Source organism: Oncorhynchus gorbuscha, linkage group LG01 (assembly GCF_021184085.1).
Source record: "Oncorhynchus gorbuscha isolate QuinsamMale2020 ecotype Even-year linkage group LG01, OgorEven_v1.0, whole genome shotgun sequence".
NCBI classification, from domain to species: domain Eukaryota; kingdom Metazoa; phylum Chordata; class Actinopteri; order Salmoniformes; family Salmonidae; genus Oncorhynchus; species Oncorhynchus gorbuscha.
Window position 1 is genome coordinate 17,001,118 of NC_060173.1, and position 20,535 is coordinate 17,021,652.

At 43.6% G+C, this 20,535-nt stretch overlaps 1 protein-coding gene across 1 annotated transcript in view; it reads right to left on the reverse strand.

Moving 5' to 3' along the window:
• Window positions 1-20,535, reverse strand: part of tdrd12 (tudor domain containing 12) — a 44,988-nt gene that overhangs the window by 20,383 nt on the left and 4,070 nt on the right. The window contains exons 2-26 of the mRNA XM_046346193.1: window positions 18,234-18,287; window positions 17,925-18,092; window positions 17,520-17,656; window positions 17,232-17,354; window positions 17,037-17,092; window positions 16,820-16,905; window positions 16,503-16,722; window positions 16,274-16,347; window positions 16,056-16,168; window positions 15,864-15,935; window positions 15,715-15,769; window positions 15,373-15,497; window positions 14,131-14,275; window positions 13,849-13,956; window positions 13,261-13,446; window positions 12,739-12,892; window positions 12,515-12,642; window positions 11,821-12,012; window positions 11,045-11,173; window positions 10,684-10,801; window positions 10,345-10,484; window positions 9,872-10,092; window positions 9,516-9,597; window positions 9,145-9,326; window positions 8,706-8,913 (exon numbers count right to left, since the gene is read on the reverse strand). Of these exons, the coding sequence (XP_046202149.1) occupies window positions 8,706-8,913; window positions 9,145-9,326; window positions 9,516-9,597; window positions 9,872-10,092; window positions 10,345-10,484; window positions 10,684-10,801; window positions 11,045-11,173; window positions 11,821-12,012; window positions 12,515-12,642; window positions 12,739-12,892; window positions 13,261-13,446; window positions 13,849-13,956; window positions 14,131-14,275; window positions 15,373-15,497; window positions 15,715-15,769; window positions 15,864-15,935; window positions 16,056-16,168; window positions 16,274-16,347; window positions 16,503-16,722; window positions 16,820-16,905; window positions 17,037-17,092; window positions 17,232-17,354; window positions 17,520-17,656; window positions 17,925-18,092; window positions 18,234-18,257 (3,246 nt within the window). The 5' untranslated portion in view covers window positions 18,258-18,287. The remainder of the gene's footprint in view (window positions 1-8,705; window positions 8,914-9,144; window positions 9,327-9,515; window positions 9,598-9,871; window positions 10,093-10,344; window positions 10,485-10,683; window positions 10,802-11,044; window positions 11,174-11,820; window positions 12,013-12,514; window positions 12,643-12,738; window positions 12,893-13,260; window positions 13,447-13,848; window positions 13,957-14,130; window positions 14,276-15,372; window positions 15,498-15,714; window positions 15,770-15,863; window positions 15,936-16,055; window positions 16,169-16,273; window positions 16,348-16,502; window positions 16,723-16,819; window positions 16,906-17,036; window positions 17,093-17,231; window positions 17,355-17,519; window positions 17,657-17,924; window positions 18,093-18,233; window positions 18,288-20,535) is intronic.

Sequence of the window (20,535 nt, forward strand, 5' to 3'; positions counted from 1 at the left end):
GCCAACGTCTACCGAATTGACTCACAACCCGGTCGCATTCACAGGTAGTATCACATTTTCACTTCATTTCATTACAGTACAACGGTTTGATTTGTTTGATCGTAGCTAGCTACATAGCTAGCTACATAGCCGTCTTTGTATCAAAGATAATTGTGTAGTCTAGAGCGATTTTCTAGGTTCGCTAGCCAGCTATTGTCGTTCTTTTAACGCAACGCAACGTAACGTAAACAACACTGCTAGCTAGCCAGCTAGCCCCCGAATAGCAACACTGCAGAAACTATTACACTCAACGGAACGACTTGATTAGTGTAGTGTCAACAACGCACCCACTGCTAGCTGGCCTACTTCAGCAGTACTGTATCATTTTAATCATTTTAGTCAATAAGATTCTTGCTACGTAGCTTAACTTTCTGAACATTCGAGACGTGTAGTCCACTTGTCATTCCAATCTCCTTTGCATTAGCGTAGCCTCTTCTGTAGCCTGTCAACTATGTGTCTGTTTATCCCTGTTCTCTCCTCTCTGCACAGACCATACAAACGCTCCACACCGCGTGGCCGCGGCCACCCTACTCTGGTGGTCCCAGCGCGCACGACCCACGTGGAGTTCCAGGTCTCCGGTAGCCTCTGGAACTGCCAATCTGCGGTCAACAAGGCAGAGTTCATCTCAGCCTATGCCTCCCTCCAGTCCCTCGACTTCTTGGCACTGACGGAAACATGGATCACCACAGACAACACTGCTACTCCTACTGCTCTCTCTTCGTCCGCCCACGTGTTCTCGCACACACAGAGAGCGTCTGGTCAGTGGGGTGGTGGCACCGGGATCCTCATCTCTCCCAAGTGGTCATTCTCTCTTTCTCCCCTTACCCATCTGTCTATCGCCTCCTTTGAATTCCATGCTGTCACAGTTACTAGCCCTTTCAAGCTTAACATCCTTATCATTTATCGCCCTCCAGGTTCCCTCGGAGAGTTCATCAATGAGCTTGATGCCTTGATAAGCTCCTTTCCTGAGGACGGCTCACCTCTCACAGTTCTGGGCGACTTTAACCTCCCCACGTCTACCTTTGACTCATTCCTCTCTGCCTCCTTCTTTCCACTCCTCTCCTCTTTTGACCTCACCCTCTCACCTTCCCCCCCTACTCACAAGGCAGGCAATACGCTCGACCTCATCTTTACTAGATGCTGTTCTTCCACTAACCTCATTGCAACTCCCCTCCAAGTCTCCGACCACTACCTTGTATCCTTTTCCCTCTCGCTCTCATCCAACACCTCCCACACTGCCCCTACTCGGATGGTATCGCGCCGTCCCAACCTTCGCTCTCTCTCCCCCGCTACTCTCTCCTCTTCCATCCTATCATCTCTTCCCTCCGCTCAAACCTTCTCCCACCTATCTCCTGATTCTGCCTCCTCAACCCTCCTCTCCTCCCTCTCTGCATCCCTTGACTCTCTATGTCCCCTATCCTCCAGGCCGGCTCGGTCCTCACCTCCCACTCCGTGGCTCGATGACTCATTGCGAGCTCACAGAACAGGGCTCCGGGCAGCCGAGCGGAAATGGAGGAAAACTCGCCTCCCTGCGGACCTGGCATCCTTTCACTCCCTCCTCTCTACATTTTCCTCCTCTGTCTCTGCTGCTAAAGCCACTTTCTACCACGCTAAATTCCAAGCATCTGCCTCTAACCCTAGGAAGCTCTTTGCCACCTTCTCCTCCCTCCTGAATCCTCCTCCCCCCTCCTCCCTCTCTGCAGATGACTTCGTCAACCATTTTGAAAAGAAGGTTGACGACATCCGATCCTCGTTTGCTAAGTCAAACGACACCGCTGGTTCTGCTCACACTGCCCTACCCTGTGCTCTGACCTCTTTCTCCCCTCTCTCTCCAGATGAAATCTCGCGTCTTGTGACGGCCGGCCGCCCAACAACCTGCCCGCTTGACCCTATCCCCTCCTCTCTTCTCCAGACCATTTCCGGAGACCTTCTCCCTTACCTCACCTCGCTCATCAACTCATCCCTGACCGCTGGCTACGTCCCTTCCATCTTCAAGAGAGCGAGAGTTGCACCCCTTCTGAAAAAACCTACACTCGATCCCTCCGGTGTCAACAATTACAGACCAGTATCCCTTCTTTCTTTTCTCTCCAAAACTCTTGAACGTGCCGTCCTTGGCCAGCTCTCCCGCTATCTCTCTCTGAATGACCTTCTTGATCCAAATCAGTCAGGTTTCAAGACTAGTCATTCAACTGAGACTGCTCTCCTCTGTATCACGGAGGCGCTCCGCACTGCTAAAGCTAACTCTCTCTCCTCTGCTCTCATCCTTCTAGATCTATCGGCTGCCTTCGATACTGTGAACCATCAGATCCTCCTCTCCACCCTCTCCGAGTTGGGCATCTCCGGCGCGGCCCACGCTTGGATTGCGTCCTACCTGACAGGTCGCTCCTACCAGGTGGCGTGGCGAGAATCTGTCTCCTCACCACGCGCTCTCACCACTGGTGTCCCCCAGGGCTCTGTTCTTGGCCCTCTCCTATTCTCACTATACACCAAGTCACTTGGCTCTGTCATAACCTCACATGGTCTCTCCTATCATTGCTATGCAGACGACACACAATTAATCTTCTCCTTTCCCCCTTCTGATGACCAGGTGGCGAATCGCATCTCTGCATGTCTGGCAGACATATCAGTGTGGATGACGGATCACCACCTCAAGCTGAACCTCGGCAAGACGGAGCTGCTCTTCCTCCCGGGGAAGGACTGCCCGTTCCATGATCTCGCCATCACGGTTGACAACTCCATTGTGTCCTCCTCCCAGAGCGCCGTGATCCTGGACAACACCCTGTCGTTCTCAACCAACATCAAGGCGGTGGCCCGTTCCTGTAGGTTCATGCTCTACAACATCCGCAGAGTACGACCCTGCCTCACACAGGAAGCAGCGCAGGTCCTAATCCAGGCACTTGTCATCTCCCGTCTGGATTACTGCAACTCGCTGTTGGCTGGGCTCCCTGCCTGTGCCATTAAACCCCTACAACTCATCCAGAACGCCGCAGCCCGTCTGGTGTTCAACCTTCCCAAGTTCTCTCACGTCACCCCGCTCCTCCGTTCTCTCCACTGGCTTCCAGTTGAAGCTCGCATCCGCTACAAGACCATGGTGCTTGCCTACGGAGCTGTGAGGGGAACGGCACCTCAGTACCTCCAGGCTCTGATCAGGCCCTACACCCAAACAAGGGCACTGCGTTCATCCACCTCTGGCCTGCTCGCCTCCCTACCACTGAGGAAGTACAGCTCCCGCTCAGCCCAGTCAAAACTGTTCGCTGCCCTGGCCCCCCAATGGTGGAACAAACTCCCTCACGACGCCAGGACAGCGGAGTCAATCACCACCTTCCGGAGACACCTGAAACCCCACCTCTTTAAGGAATACCTAGGATAGGATAAGTAATCCCTCTCACCCCCCCTTAAGTTTTAGATGCACTATTGTAAAGTGACTGTTCCACTGGATGTCATAGGGTGAATGCACCAATTTGTAAGTCGCTCTGGATAAGAGCGTCTGCTAAATGACTTAAATGTAAATGTAATAAACAGCGCAATGCTTGACGCACAACGAAGAGCTGCTGGAAAAACGCACTAAAGTGCTGTTTGTATGAATGTATACGCGCCTGCTTCTGCCTACCACCGCCTAGTCAGATACTTAGATACTTGTATACTCAGTCAGATTATATGCAACGCAGGACACACTAGATAATATCTAGTAATATCAACCATGTGTAGGTAACTAGTGATTATGACTGATAGTTTTTTTTATATAATAAGTTTAATGCTAGCTAGCAACTTACTGCATTCACGTAACAGGCAGTCTCCTTGGGGAGTACAACGAGAGAGGTAGGTCGTTATTGCGTTGGACTAGTTAACTATAAGGTTGCAAGATTGGATCCCCCGAGCTGACAGGGTGAAAATCTGTCGTTCTGCCCCTGAACAAGACAGTTAACCCACCATTCCTAGGCCGTCATTAAAAATAAGAATGTGTTCTTAACTGACTTGCCTAGTTAAATAAAGGTATATATATATATATATATTTTTTTTTTTTATTGGCGCCGAAAAATACCGATTTCCGATTGTTATGAAAACTTGAAATCGTCCCTAATTAAATCGTCCATTCCGATTAAATCGGTCGACCTCTATTCTAGACCCAAACTGTTACAGACCTATATCTATCTTACCCTGCCTTTCTAAAGTCTTTGAAAGCCAAGTTAACAAACAGATGACCTACCATTTAGAATCCCACCATACCTTCTCTGCTAGGCTATCTGGTTTCCGAGCTGGTCATTGGTGCACCTCAGCCATGCTCAAGGTACTAAACGATATCATAACCGCCATCGATAAAAGACAGTGCTTTGCAGCCATCTTCATCGGCCCGGTCAAGGCTTTCGACTCTGTCAATCACCGCATTCTTATCGGCAGACTCAGTAGCCTTGGTTTCTCAAATGACTGCCATGCCTGGTTCACCAACTGCAGTGCCTTGCGAAAGTATTCGGCCCCCTTGAACTTTGCGACCTTTTGCCACATTTCAGGCTTCAAACATAAAGATATAAAACTGTATTTTTTTGTGAAGAATCAACAACAAGTGGGACACAATCATGAAGTGGAACGACATTTATTGGATATTTCTAACTTTTTTAACAAAACAAAAACTGAAAAATTGGGCGTGCAAAATTATTCAGCCACTTTTACTTTCAGTGCAGCAAACTCTCTCCAGAAGTTCAGTGAGGATCTCTGAATGATCCAATGTTGACCTAAATGACTAATGATGATAAATACAATCTACCTGTGTGTAATCAAGTCTCCGTATAAATGCACCTGCACTGTGATAGTCTCAGAGGTCCGTTAAAAGCGCAGAGAGCATCATGAAGAACGAGGAACACACCAGGCAGGTCCGAGATACTGTTGTGAAGAAGTTTAAAGCCGGATTTGGATACAAAAAGATTTCCCAAGCTTTAAACATCCCAAGGAGCACTGTGCAAGCGATAATATTGAAATGGAAGGAGTATCAGACCACTGCAAATATACCAAGACCTGGCCGTCCCTCTAAACTTTCAGCTCATACAAGGAGAAGACTGATCAGAGATGCAGCCAAGAGGCCCATGACCACTCTGGATGAACTGCAGAGATCTACAGCTGAGGTGGGAGACTCTCTCCATAGGACAACAATCAGTCGTATATTGCACAAATCTGGCCTTTATGGAAGAGTGGCAAGAAGAAAGCCATTTCTTAAAGATATCCATAAAAAGTGTCGTTTAAAGTTTGCCACAGGCCACCTGGGAGACACACCAAACATGTGGAAGAAGGTGCTCTGGTCAGATGAAACCAAAATGGAACTTTTTGCCAACAATGCAAAACGTTATGTTTGGCGTAAAAGCAACACAGCTCATCACCCTGAACACAGCATCCCCACTGTCAAACATGGTGGTGACAGCATCATGGTTTGGGCCTGCTTTTCTTCAGCAGGGAGAGGGAAGATGGATGGAGCCAAATACAGGACCATTCTGGAAGAAAACCTGATGGAGTCTGCAAAAGACCTGAGACTGGGACGGAGATTTGTCTTCCAACAAGACATTGATCCCAAACATAAAGCAAAATCTACAATGGAATGGTTCAAAAATAAACATATCCAGGTGTTAGAATGGCCAAGTCAAAGTCCAGACCTGAATCCAATCGAGAATCTGTGGAAAGAACTGAAAACTGCTCTCCATCCAACCTCACTGAGCTCGAGCTGTTTTGCAAGGAGGAATGGGAAAAAATGTCAGTCTCTCGATGTGCAATACTGATAGAGACATACCCCAAGCGACTTACAGCTGTAATCGCAGCAAAAGGTGGCGCTACAAAGTATTAACTTAAGGGGGCTGAATAATTTTGCACTGACAATTTTTCAGTTTTTGATTTGTTAAAAAAGTTTGAAATATCCAATAAATGTCGTTCCACTTCATGATTGTGTCCCACTTGTTGTTGATTCTTCACAAAAAATACAGTTTTATATCTTTATGTTTGAAGCCGGAAATGTGGCAAAAGGTCGCAAAGTTCAAGGGGGCCAAATACTTTCGCAAGGCACTGTACTTCTCAGATAGAATTCAGTGTCAAATCGGAGGGCCTGTTGTCCAAACCTCTGGCAGACTCTGGCAGTCTCTGGGGGTTCTACAGGGTTCAATTCTTGGGCAGACTCTCTTCTCTGTATATATCTATGATGTCGCTCTTGCTGCTGGTGATTCTCTGATCCACCTCTGTATACATCTGGCCCTTTGGACATTGTGTTAACAAACCCCCAGACAAGCTTTGATGCCATACAACACTCCTTACGTGGCCTCCAACTGCTCTTAAATGAAAGTAAAACTAAATGCATGCTCTTCAACCGATCGCTGCTCGCACCAGCCCGCCCGTCTAGCATCACTACTCTGGACTGTTCGGACTTGTGGAACACTATAAATACCTAGGTGTCTGGCTAGACCAGAGGTGGGCAAACTTTTTGACTCGCGGGCCACAATGGGTTCTAAAATTTGACAGAGGGGCCGGGCCAGGAGCATTTGGAGGGAGTGTTTGGGCCGGATATACTAAAGCATTAAATGTAGTGTGTGCAAACCTCATAGCACAGTAAGAACACTACAACCCAATTTATTAACTGTCTTTCAAATGTGAAAAATAGCCCTTATCAGTTAATAAATTTGTCTCAAGGAATATGCAAGATATGGCATTTACATACTATTTCGCAGATACTGGGAGGAGGAAATGTAAATAGATTAAAATAACATACGCACTGTTATTTATCAAGATTGCGTCTGTTTTTAATAAGTTTCAATCGAAGGTGCAAAGTTAAAGAAATCAACATTTATTGAAAAATGGAATCACTTTCAACATTCAAAACATATTATTACACAACGAAATACTCAAGCTCAATAATATCTACTTGTGTTAAACTCCGCAAAATCATGGATGGATTGTCCTGACCGCGCGCTCTACAAACTCGCCACGGACGCCCTCGCCTTCACGCGCAAACAGTACACGTGTATCGTTGCCAAGCACACAGACATAGGCTGTATTAAATATCCTACCTGCAGCTGAAAATTTCAATTTAAATTAAGAGCGATGTGCGGCGTGTTAATTAAGCTACTGTACCGCTGCTGTGCGTAAATGCGCATTGCTCTTAATTAAAAGACGCACTTCCAAACTTTCCATATGCATTTTTTCATAACACAGCAGAAAAACTCACCATTTCAGTGGGAACAGTGTTGTTGGTCTCCCTTTTTTGCCAGTGCATCAAAGTCTGGAGTTAGTTTTGTTGTGGCAATTCTCAGGACAGATCTGAGGTGTTGGTCAGTTAACCTCTGAGCAGTAGCCGCCCGTTCTTGTGTTGACTGCTTGCTAGCATAGTTTGCATGCTTCGTGGCAAAGTGATGGCTGATATTGTACTATTTGAAAACAGCAACAGCTTCTTGGCATATCAGACATACAGCCGTTGATCGGACTTCAGTGAAGAAGTATTTTGTTGTCCACTCCTTATTAAACACTCGGCATTCGCTGTCCACTTTCCTTCTCTTTGGTCCGCTCATTTTCACAGAAGGGCTTAATGGTGACGTTAAACGAAGTGAAAATTAAAGTGAAATAAAGAGAAATACGCGCCACTCCAACAACGGTCAATGTGTTTTGAGTGCGCCATCTATTGGGGAAACGTGGGCATTGCAGGGAAAGGGGAAAAAATGAGGTTTTTACTATAATTTGGACAAGTTCGGCGGGCCGGATTAAAAAGCCTAACGGGCCGTATGTGGCCCGCGGGCCGTAGTTTGCCCATGTCTGGGCTAGACTGTAAACTCTCCTTCCAGACTCACATTAAGCATCTCCAATCCAAAATCAAATCTATAAATCGGCTTCCTATTTCTCAACAAAGCCTCCTTCACTTATGCTGCTAAACATACCCTCGTAAAACTGATCCTTGACTTCGGCGATGTCATATGCAAAATGGCCTCCAACACACTACACTGTCTTTGCTAGGTAAAGCCCCGCCTTATCTCAACTCACTGGTCACAATAGCAACACCCACTCATCGCACACGTTCCAGGCGGTATATTTCACTGGTCATCCCCAAAGCCAACTCCTCCTTTGGCCACCTTTCCTTCCAGTTCTCTGCTGCCAATGATTGGAACGAATTGCAAAAATCACTGAAGCTGGAGACATATCTCCCTCACTTACATTAAGCATCAGCTGTTAGAGCAGGTTACCAATCAATGCACCTGTACACAGCCCACCCACCTCATCCCCATATTGCTATTTACTTTTTTGCTCCTTTGCACCCCAGTATTTCTACTTTCACATATTCTGCCACTATGGCCTATTTATTGCCTTACCTCTTTAATCTTACTACATTTGCACACTTTATAGGTGTATCTATTGTGTTATTTGACTGTACATTTGTTCATCCCATGTGTAACTCTGTGTTGTTTGTGTCGCAAGGGCTTTGGCTAGGTCACAGTTGTAAATGAGAACTTGTTCTCAACTGGCCTACCTGGTTAACTAATAGTGGAACATATATTTTTTTAATTTAAAAAATCTCAACACATAATTTTAGCTTCTGTAACATAGTTCATGGTCATTGGTTCTAATTATTTAAATGTTCTATCGCTAAAGATGAGCTCCCAAAAAGTGAGTGAGAAATGTTCCAGTGAGTGTAGCCTGGTGTAAGAGACCTTGGGGTTCCATTTGACCTCAGCGTCGATGGGCATGGCCCTGCAGACAATGATTTCCAAAGCCTGGGGCGGCAGTGTGTGGAACTGGGCCGGCAGTTGCAGCAGCTGGTGGGATTTCACCTCCTGCTCACGCCCCTCATCCAGGAAAAGAGCCCTCACGCTGCAGAACATCCACTCACCCTTGTCCGGCACCGAAGTCACCCGCACCCTGCAAGACAGGCAGGAGAGGAGCAGTGGGAGGAGTTGTTAAGTAAGGAACGTGAGGTAGAGTGGCATTGGGTTGATATGTGACAAAAGCATTTGACCCACCCAGAGGATTTGGACTTCACTTCACTGCATGTAACCATTACTTGGAATGTTGTTTAAACCTGCTTCATGGCCATATATCATACATCATCAGTTATAAAAGTGACTGAATTAATGTTGTTTGTTTTCTGACCTGTGGTAGACCTCATCCTCTTGTACTCCGTACAGCCCTCCCTCCAGAACCTCCTTAGCACCCAGCTTCTCAGCGGCGTAGTATGTAGTCATTGCTGCTGCCAGGCTCTCATAACGGTCCTCCTTCTTACTCACAATGCGTCCGTAGTAGACGGAAGCAGTCTTGATGAACAAGGGCAGAACCTTTCAAACGTAAGAGTGAAACAAATATATATATATATTCATTTGAATACATTCAGATAGCATATTAAGTTATATTACACCTGTGATCTCATTGGAAAAGCTTGAGAGGATATGTCCAACTTTGGCATCTGTTCTTGCCTGATATCTACACCCCTGAAACAAGTGCTATCATATAATATGCTGACTCACCACAATAGTTCCAGAGTCTGGTTGCAGTGGCTGGTCTGTTATGGGGCTGATGCTGTGTCGATAAGAACAAACACTGCTGTCCCTGCAATACAGCAAGAGTCACATTAAGCACTACATAAAGAATATCAGGTGCCATCTATTGCTGCTGTGCCCTTGAGCAAAGCAATGATTTACAAAACTATAAAGTTCTATTCTTAAGTGCATAGAACAAGTATGAATCTTTCAAAGTACCCACATTCAAGGTTCAGCTTATGTCTGAGTATTGTAACATGCATAACAGCAAATCAAATCTAGCTTTATTGTCCCATGGAGAAATGCTCTTGACAGAGTATTGTCTGCATCTCAGCTGCACTGACCTGCAGAAGCCAAAGCTCTTGAGGTATCTGCACAGAGGCATGTCTGACTTCTGTTCCTCCTTGGCCCGCAGGACTCCCTGGGCGAAGTGCAGCAGCTCTGGAGGCAGCGAGGCCTCAGTACGCTTTAGGTAGCGCAGGACCCCGATTACGTGACGGGCATTCCTCTCAGATAGCAGCAGCACTGACTTGGCAGGGTGAGACGTGCTCTCTGCAGCACGCTCCTGTCAATCACAGAATCCAATATGAAAAGGAATTCACAAAGTAGACTATCCTCATACAGTCAAAGAAGATACACTTACACAGGTGCCATCTGAATAAATTATGTAAAAGGAGACCACTCAGGGCCATCTTCTGACTTGAGATCTGCCCGCTAAACTAGACGTCTCCCAGAAAAAGTCAGAGCTGTGCACGCTTATCTCAGCTCTGAATCCAGGACTGAGCAAGAGAAAGAACATAGTTTGTTCTAACGTTACCTTGTCGGAAAGGTTCTGGAAGTTCTGGGACATGCAAAACAGACGGCTGCCAAACAGCTTAGGTGAGCTTGGGAAGCCGTAGTGCACAACACACGTAGCATCACAGATACCCAAAGACTTCATACACTCATTGGTGGTGACTGGTAGACAGAAAGACAAGGAAAGAAAAACAGGTCAGATTGGACAAAGGGCAAATTGGAGAACAAAAATAGAGACAAGCTTACTTCAAGCAAACTGAGCTGACCTGGCAGACTATGCCATAAAATGGAAAGATGTATGATATTTTTTATTCATTGCAACTGTCAACTCCTAAGAAAATGCAATTGTGCATCAGTTCACCCAGAATGACATGAGTGCCAGGTCCAATGGGCTTCTTCCACTGCTCTGTCACAAAGTCAAACTGGTAGGTTAACTCCTCGTGGACCTTCAGGGAGAAGGCTGATGTGTTTGAAACAGCCTGAATGACAGATACAAGAAACAAACATTTAGTTGACTAAATATACATGAACAATGTATTTTTTGTTTTTCTAGTGCTGTACACTTGTGGTAAGATGCCCAAAAATAAGGTTGCAAAATGCAAATCGTACAAGTTTTGAAATGTAGCAATGTCTTTTTCTTTCTATAGTACCCCGTACCAGCAAGGGACAGGACGTCCAAAAATAAGGTTGCCAAAATAAGAGATATAGATTGCTGTAGTTACCTTGAATACATTTTCAGCCTCCTCAGCAGAGTTGGTGATGACGAGGGTCTTCTGGGCCACGTCGGGGGTGAAGTCCAGCGCCCCGAGCAGGACAGAGATCTTAGTGCAGTCCAGACACAACAGGATAATCTTGGGGAGGCAGAAGAGAGATGAGAGAAGGCTTTCTATTTTTTATTGAAGAACATATACATGAGTGAAACTTTGCTTTGAGAGACTTTTAGACCTTGTTTGACTCTTGGACCCTTCTTCCCTTACTAAAAGTAATGACTAGTCTAAATGAGATACGATGAAAGCAGGTTTACTGCCACATTACATAGTTTTAATCAATCACAAATCCAACCAACAGGCCCTTCAAATCAGAGACAGCTAAACACTTAAAGGGATAGTTCAGACAAAATCTATATTTGAGTGGAATTACCCTGAACTTGAGTTGTGTCTGAAGGCACAAAGTGGCAGAATCCACAATAATCCATTACTTTAAAGTGTTTCTGAGGAAGTTTCTGCTTGTGATGTAGCTTTGCTAACATCGGTCCGGCTGTTTACATTCATGAATTTGGACGAGGCTAATTATGCTTAATCCTGGCTGCGGCAGAAGTAAACAATGGATTATTGTGGATTCTGTCACTATGGGCCTTCAGACAACTCAAAGTAAGGGTAATTCCACTTAAATATAGATTTTGCCTGAACTATCCCTTTAACCAGCTCTCTGATGGTAGAGACCCTCCAACCTTTGTAGGTTTTCAGATTATTTTGTTGTCAGTCCTCTCAAAACTGACCTGGTGCACATTGCCGTAGAGTGCGGCCTCCTCCATCACCGTGACGACAACGGTGGGGTTGCTCATGTGGTTGAGGAGCAGGCCCTCCAGGGGGCGGCTCCAGCGCTTTCCCACTGCGATGATCTGTCTGGGGCACGACACACGCTCCTCGCTGGCTGTCACCCTCTGGAAGTGCTGCAGGATGATGGTCATCTGAGGAAAGGGGGAGAACAGTCAGATAAACTGCTGAGGAGACATTGGCAAGGGAGGAAAACAGACGAGACAGGGGTATATTTTATTAGGACCCCCATTAGCTATTGCGAAAGCCACAACTTCTCTTCCTGGGGCCCACAGAACATGAAACATGACACAATACAGAACATTAATAGACAAGAACAGCTCAAGGACAGAACAACATATATTTAAAAAGCAGCACACACAACCTACATATCAGTACATACACACAAAATATCAAGGTCAAATAGGGGAGAGGCGGTGTGCCGTGAGGTGTTGCCTTTGAAGCGCAGATGACCGGGATTACTGCTTTAAGCAGTTGAAAGCACTGGAGTCTGGTCTAGTTGTATCACCCCCTGGTGACGGGGGTTTGAGTCCCATCTTGGCTATTTTCGGTCTGTGCCCCTTTACCATGTGTATCTCCCGTTCTCTCCTTTTGTAGTCTTATCACTACAGTTGAAGAACAGTCAGTGTCTCTCACCTCGTCCGGGGCTCTAGAAAAGAGCAGGTCCACTTCGTCCAGCGCTAGGTGACACAGCCGCAGGAACAAGAAACAGTGCAAACGCAGCAGACGCACAAGGCTGAACGGAGTGGTCACCACCACCTGGCCTGGAGAGACGCACACAAAGCACAGCAGGAGAGGAATGTAGTAATACTCCTGTCTGTCAAACCGAACTGTCCTGATCCTGAGAATAATGGTCTTACAGTTGTTCTGGATCTTAACAGTCTTTGCCTCGTCCTTTCCCAGTCCCAACAGTATGACCATGGGGTGGAGGACTTGGAAGGTCTGGCTCTCCTCCAGCAGGTCAATCACAGTCTGGGCTTTCTCCCACCCTGGGCACAGGATCACCGCTATGGGCTGAAGGAGACCGCACATAATGTGGTATTAGATAAAACGGAATAAACACAAATGGATCCTTTAAAAGCAGATGTCAGCAGAAAACCATGCCTGACTTAATGAACATAGTTAGGTAGGTTACTGCTGTTTGCCATTGAACCCTAACAAACCAATTAAACACCCAGAATTCTACATACTACTTTGTCTACATAGCGTGGTATCACCATGAACGGAGCGGAAGAGGCCTGTACCAAAACTAAGATTTTCAACTGTCTAATTGAAGCCAGACAATTTTATTAGGAGGCAAACAGAGATAGTTATCCACCACAATAACAGCAGGGGAAACACTGGAAATCAAGGTGCTTGCTACTACTACTTGCTCAACTCACCCCGGTGCGAGAAGAGAGGGCGCTGAAGACGGAGGAGAGCTGCATGTGGGCCAGGAACGGGGGAATGTAGGTGAGGGGCTGGTCTCCGCTGTGGGAGATGAGGACCGTGTCACAGCCCCTGGCCACCGCCGGCCAGCAGTAACTCTCAGCCACAGACGGGCCGGCATACTTATTCCTCATCAAGATCTGAAAAGAAACACAATGCACATTACCAATCTTCATGACATACTAGTCTAGACATTTACAGATTTTTCACCTAGTCAGCATGGGGATTAGAACCAGCGACCTTCAGTTATTGGCCCAATGCTCTTAACCTAGGCTACCTGCTGCCCATGCGACAGGACATTATTATTGCCTAAGATCTTCAGGGTAAAATGTTGAACAGTCATTTCAAATGTTCAACTAATTACATTTATACTGAACAATCTCAACTTACATTATCATATTACTAACATTACATTTTCACAGTTGTAAATACATTGACTATAGTCATTTAGCAGGAGCTCTTATCTAGAGCAATGTACAGCGCTCAGTGCATTCAAAATACGTTCCATTCGAAAGTTAGAACATAGTTGAAAGCAAACCAACCCTCCGGAAGGTGTCAGTGATTGGAGCATTGGCCAGACTGGTGCAGGGGTCCAGAGTAAAGGCAGAATGCACCATTATCCCACTCCTGCTTGGATCAGTATGGACGATCTGACATGAGGAACACTTAAGTCAGTCATGGACAGTAGATATTATTGTATGTGCACAAAACATGTCAATACATTTGGTGACAGCTACCCAAGGAAGTGAAGAGTATATCTGCATCCAGTCCATTGATGATTATTTGAACTTTTTTGTATAAATTAAGGTTGATTCGATACTTACAGTGACTTCTGATGAGCCTACATCTGTGTTCAGAGGGTCAGGGTTTAGCAACTGCAACAACCGAGCGCAGACAAGCTCCTCCTCAATGGTTGGCTGCTCTGTGAAGACAAACTCTTGTGTCCGGTCTACTAGGTCACTAGGAGTACTGGAACCACAGATTACACTTTAGTACAGACATTCACATTAATAACAAAAATATAAATGAAACATGTAAAAGTGTTGGTTCCATGTTTCATGACCTGAAATAAAGAAATCCCAGACACTTTCCATATGCTCAAAAAGCTTACTACTCTCAAATTTTGTGCACAAAATGTGTTTACATCCCTGTTAGTGAGCATTTCTCCTTTGTCAAGATAATCCATCCACCTTACAGGTGTGGCATATCAAGAAGCTGATTAAACGGCACGATCATTAAACAGGTGCACCTCGTGCTGGGGGACAATAAAAGGCTACTCTAAAATGTGCAGTTGTGTCAGACAATGGCCTCACAACCGCAGACCACGTGCATGGCGTCATGTGGCTGAGCAGTTTGCTGATGTCAACGGTGTGAACAGAGTGCCCCATGGTGGTGGTGGGGTTATAGCATGGGCAGGCATAAACTATGGACGGACAACGAGCACAATTGCATTTTATCAATGGCAATTTGAATGCACAGAAATACTGTGACAAGATCATGAGGCTCATTATTTAAAGTTCTGTGACAGACAGATACATGTCATGTGAAATCCATAGATTAGGGCCTAATGAATTTCATTTGAAATTGACAGATTTCCTCACATGAACTGTAACTCAGAAAAATCTTTGAAAATTGTTGCATGTTCCGATTATGTTCAGTATTTAAATCTAGAAAAACTTTCATCCAAGAAATTCAACAAAGTTTAATTGTGAGAAAACACACATATATCACTTGTCTTAGCTTTTAATGTGATATACTTTTGTTCACTGCATTTTTGATCCACAGGTTGACTTTCAACGTTACTATGAAAGCATTCAGCAGATGGCGCTTTAAAACAACTTGACAAATTCACTAACTTACATATGGGCAAAGTCATGGTTGAAAGGTAGGTAGCATTAGAATGGTTGAAAGGATGGCAGCAGTTTATTTGACAATTTAAAATACACATTGCAAAGATACACATGCCAAAATTGTTGAGGATTAAAGTCACAATACTTTTTTTCCATTAGGTCCTCTAATTAGAACAGAGAACGTGAGTGGTAGTGGCAGGAGGGTTGTGTTCATACCATACAGCCGTTTCAGTCTGTTGGCCGATCTGATGAGGTGCAGTGACCGGCTCTTCCTCTGCTTTCTCAGTGACCGCAGAGATCCTCTGAACACCACATTCCTCCTTCTGTTCAATAAACTCAGTCTGACAATTAAACAAAAGGTGCTTTACAGCATTAGTCTCTTTTTGACCCAAGATTCACTGCAGAGATTCCATTTTGGTTCACAAAGTACAAAAGTTTGGGAACTTTTGCACTATGTGAACCAAAATGGAATCTCCCGACTTAGAAACATGTAGAAGCCAAGTTCTTGTGCAAGTGAATTTTTACAAAAACGGCTATCGAGATCATCCAGAAACTCACATTGGGAATAGCAGCCCTTTGAGTGCTCGAAGTAGGATTCAGAAACTTCTTGAATCTGTTGAGATCCAGAACAAGTAAGAATTTGATTAAATGTCATTCAAAGCAGATTAGAACCTTAGCATGAAAGTAGAAGACTAAAGCATTCTCACCTTAACAGATTCAGATTTCTGAACAGTTCTGAATCAAGAGACATGTCAGTTTCCTCTCCAGGCTCGTCGTCCCTGAAAGAAGAATGCTATGATTAAAAACAACAATGTGACATTATCGTACTACAAAAGGCAGCCCCACTGCCAAATGACCTGTTGAGCAATAAAAACAATAACTAAAGCTATATAACAAACCTCTCGACTTCGTCGCCATCAATCTCTGCAAATGTCTTGAATTTCTTGTTCTGCGGCTGCGCTGCCTTATTTTTCCCTCCCTCTAAGGAATTTCTTCCATTTTCTGGGCTTTTCTGTAAAAAGTAAATAACATAAGTGTTGATTTCACAGGATATAACTTTTTGTTTGTGCCATGATTCCAACTGCTGCACCTTATTGAGGGTAAAATAGTCAGTCACCTTTGGATTTGATATCTCATTGGAAGTCTTCGATGCCTCTTTCACAGATGCCGTTAGCTGGCACTGATCAGACACTAAAGAGATCAATAAAGAAGGTTCAATTAAGAAAATCTTACTAAGAGTTTCCCCCTCAAGATCATGCAGTGATATTTTACAACGGGAACTTTTTGAAAGAAATATAATAAACTGTTCTTAATGAAGACGTCAAAATAACTGAAGGTGCATTCACCTTGATTATGAACGATTGGGTCCTGCTGCCGGAGCTGGAAATCTGAAAGTGATCGTGCGGTACAACCGTCAGTAGCCAGGAAGTTCTGAGTTTCAGAAAAGATGTCACAAGCCAAGACGGCTGGGGATCTATCAACACCATTTTTTCCACTGGTTTGATGGGCCTTCTGGCTTGTGAAGTACGCAAACTTCTTTGAGACCAGATCGTCGTTTACACAGATCTAGAGAGATAACCATCTTTTAGCTTCAAAGTTGTATAGAAAAACTGTGATCGCTAGTTATGGGAGGCATCACCACTGATTGTATGTTGTACAATACCTTAACATTTTTGACGGTCAAGTAGAGCTCAATGGCAGTGCAATCTGCCTGTGTTTCACACAACACTGCCTCCATCTCAGTAGAAGCTTCAGATCAGAGAATCGAACAGAGCACAGTTAGGACTGATATAAAGCAATGAGACTCCAGCACTACGAACTGTGCTTTCTCAATTCAGTGATCTTTATTGAAACTGACCTTGCAGGAGAGGATTACATACCTTGTAAGAGATTGTGCAAATAGCGTGTGGCAGAGCTGTCCCATTGCGTTGATGGTCTAGAATGAAAACAAGAGCTCTATAGGGTGAGTAGTAATAACTACTAACAAAGGTGATTTTAATAGTACAAAATAATTACAGTAATTTTGATGGATATTTTAGTACATCAATTTATTCGGCACTGCAATCCACCCTTACATGAGCTCAGCTTTCTCCAGGCAGTCTCCAGACACGTGCAGCGTCATGGGATGAACACCAGCGAGCTGAAACTTCCTCACCCAGAAGGGCAGCTGCAAAAACGTATCTAACAGAGCCCGAATTCTGGGGAAGAATGGAAGGTCTCCATGATCAGCCAATTACATTTCATGACATTAATCAAGTGCCAAACCAAGAAGATGGCCAAAGACTGTCAGAAGTCAAGAGCCTTTTTGGTTGCCCTTTGCATCAGCTGGCACAATGGGGATGTGAGAGTGAATTAGGACATACTCATCTGAGCTGACGATGACGCGCTCTCCGTGGTCAACTAGGAAACACATGGCCTGGGTTCCAACGGTGCCCAGGAAAAGAGACTCAACGATGGCTCGGCACCAGCTCCTTAGGGCAGACCAGTACACCACACACACCTGGGGAACACTACAATGATGATGCTCAATTTTTTCATATAGCAGTGTAGTAACTAGTCAGTCAACTAATAGATTAATTTATCATTCATGAGCTATGCCAGTCAGGCAGAGCTGTAAATGCACATTCACTTTCAAAAACGAGAAATGTCTTTAATCATGTGCCATATACTCAAGTTGATTACCCTAAACTCAAGATACTAAAACAAACATTCCACAGATTAATTACATTGAGCTCTAATCACCCTTCACGCTCTCCACAGATTATTACCTGTCCCGACTCTATAGTTGAGAGTTTGATCTTCTGCACATGTAGGTTGACCTCATGATAGAAAAGGTTCATTTTCATTTGCAGATCATCATATTCTTTTTTATTCTCGACTGCTTCTATCCCTGGACCCTTCACAAACCGACCCCACAGACAGGACGGGTTCTCCACCTGTCAAAGAAAACATGGTGGTGAAACCGTTTTCAATTTGTAAAGCAACAACACACATTTGCAAGGTAACAAAGACAGCCCATTGGCAATCTAGATTGGAATCTATGTTGTGTGGAATAGCACGCATAGATAGCTACTTACTTTCAAAACATTTATTTCAAGCATGATTTCAACCGTCACTGACAGTTTGGTCACCTGCAAGACATGGGGTTCAAATTCAGAAAACTACTGTAGCTAGCAAATGTACATCATTTATCTAAATTTGCTACACGCATATAGTTACTTTTTAATTTGTTTTATTATGATCAACAAATACAAAAAAATCTTAAATATACAAACAAGAGTACATAAACCTAACAGACAGGGGTATTACACATCAAGATTAATTTTCTATTTGTTAAATACTTTCATGGTGCGTATTACTTTTACTGATCATTTCAAAATAATATATCAATTCTATCTTAAATAATGTGAAGAGGGGTTTGTTCTCTGCACACTTCATTTTATTGACAAAGAATCTTCCATGAAAGATAAACAAATTAACAATGAAAGTTAAATCAGGGTCCATAGCATTTGGTCAAAATAAAACATATCAGTCTCTCAGATTAACATTAATAGTATTTTTTTTTAAATTGATTAAAATCTTCTAACTCACTCCAAAATCTTCTGACATAATAATAGAATAGTCCCAAAATAAATGGTCAAGTCTCTGGGTCACAATCACAAAATACACATTTGTTATCAATAGCTAATTTAAATCTGTGTATAATAAAGGTCTTTCCAGGGTAGATTCTATGAATGAGTTTGTATGATACTTCTTTCACCTTAGATATACAATATTTACCAGATAACAATGAAACTTTGTTCCAGTTCACTTGTCTTAGGGCTGCATTCCAGTACATTTTAGCAGAGGGAATAGTAACATATTGACAGTTTCATTATATACATGTTATTACACTTATAGTTTAAAATGTAAATTCCTTCTAATTGTACTGAGGCTACAAAATTCTCAACAGTTGCACTTGGAGTGTTGTTATATTCTCCTAAAAGAAGAATAGCACCTTTAGGGACAGCTCTAACAATTTGATACTCCTCAGGAGTGAATGTAACATTGTGTGTTCTAATAAGTTCTGGATAATCATATAGTTGTCCATCACTATTCAATAATTGTTTAACCCAAATAATGTTGTTGTCAAACCTATGAGGGGAAAAATTGTGTTTGTACATGAGGTTCCAAGTTAGAGGTAAAGTTTGCAAGCTTAATAGGGATTTTACCCATATCAAAGTCGCATTTGAGTAAGAATTCTAGACCACCAATTTGTTGGATTATTAAATTAGGGATGATATTCCAGATGCAATCCTTATTTCTTAAATAGTTTTCTATCCATTTAATCTTAATATTATATTAGAGGTTTTAAAATCCAGAGCATTCAACCCTCCCTCACCTTGGGTGCTACATATTACCGCTTTTCTTAAATAATGAGGTTTATTCCTCCATATGAAGTTAAATAATTTAGTATCAGCCATTTTAGTTACTGACAGAGGAACAAGGGAGGTATAAACTCATTTGAACCATCAGATTGATAAAAGTACAGGTCCAGATAAAGATCTCTTAACCTGTTACTCCTACCCCCTACTTTTTCGAACATTCTGTTAAAAATCGTGCAACATTTCAGCTCCCTGCTACTCATGCCAGGAATATAGTATATGCATATGATTAGTATGTGTGGATAGAAAACACTCAGACGTTTATAAAACTGGTTAAATCATGGCTGTGACTATAACAGAACGTGCGTTTCATCGAAAAGTGCAGGAAAATCTGATCACTGAAAATGGGAAAATATATCCTTGCGCCACTTCAACCCATTGTTAAACGTGATCCACATTAAATGGGGCCGAGGTTGCAATACCTACAGCTTCCACACGATGTCAACAGTCTTGTCATTTGCCTACGATTTGTTTCTTGGTCAAACAGACACAAGGCAGCGCAGTTCTTCCGGTCTCTGACCGGATATTTTGGTTGAGATTTACCCAGACATTATTTCCAGACATACAGCTATAGAATATACATCGCCTCGTGATCAATTTGATCGCTTATTAACATTTACTAATACCTAAAGTTGCATTACAAAAGTATTTCGAAGTGTTTTGTGAAAGTTTATCGTCGACTTTTTTAATAATAAAAAAAAAAAAGGACGTTACAAAATGCTATTTTTTTCGTTGATCACACAGTCTTCATAGCTCGATATCTAGGCTATATATGGACCGATTTAATCGGGGGAAAAAAGACCCAATAGTGATGTTTATGGGACATCTAGGAGTGCCAACAAAGAAGATGGTCAAAGGTAATGACTGTTTTATATTTGATTTGTGCGTTGTGTGTAGCGACGACTATGCTATTTATTTTGTTTACGTCCCCTGCGGGTCTTTTGGGGTGTTAGAT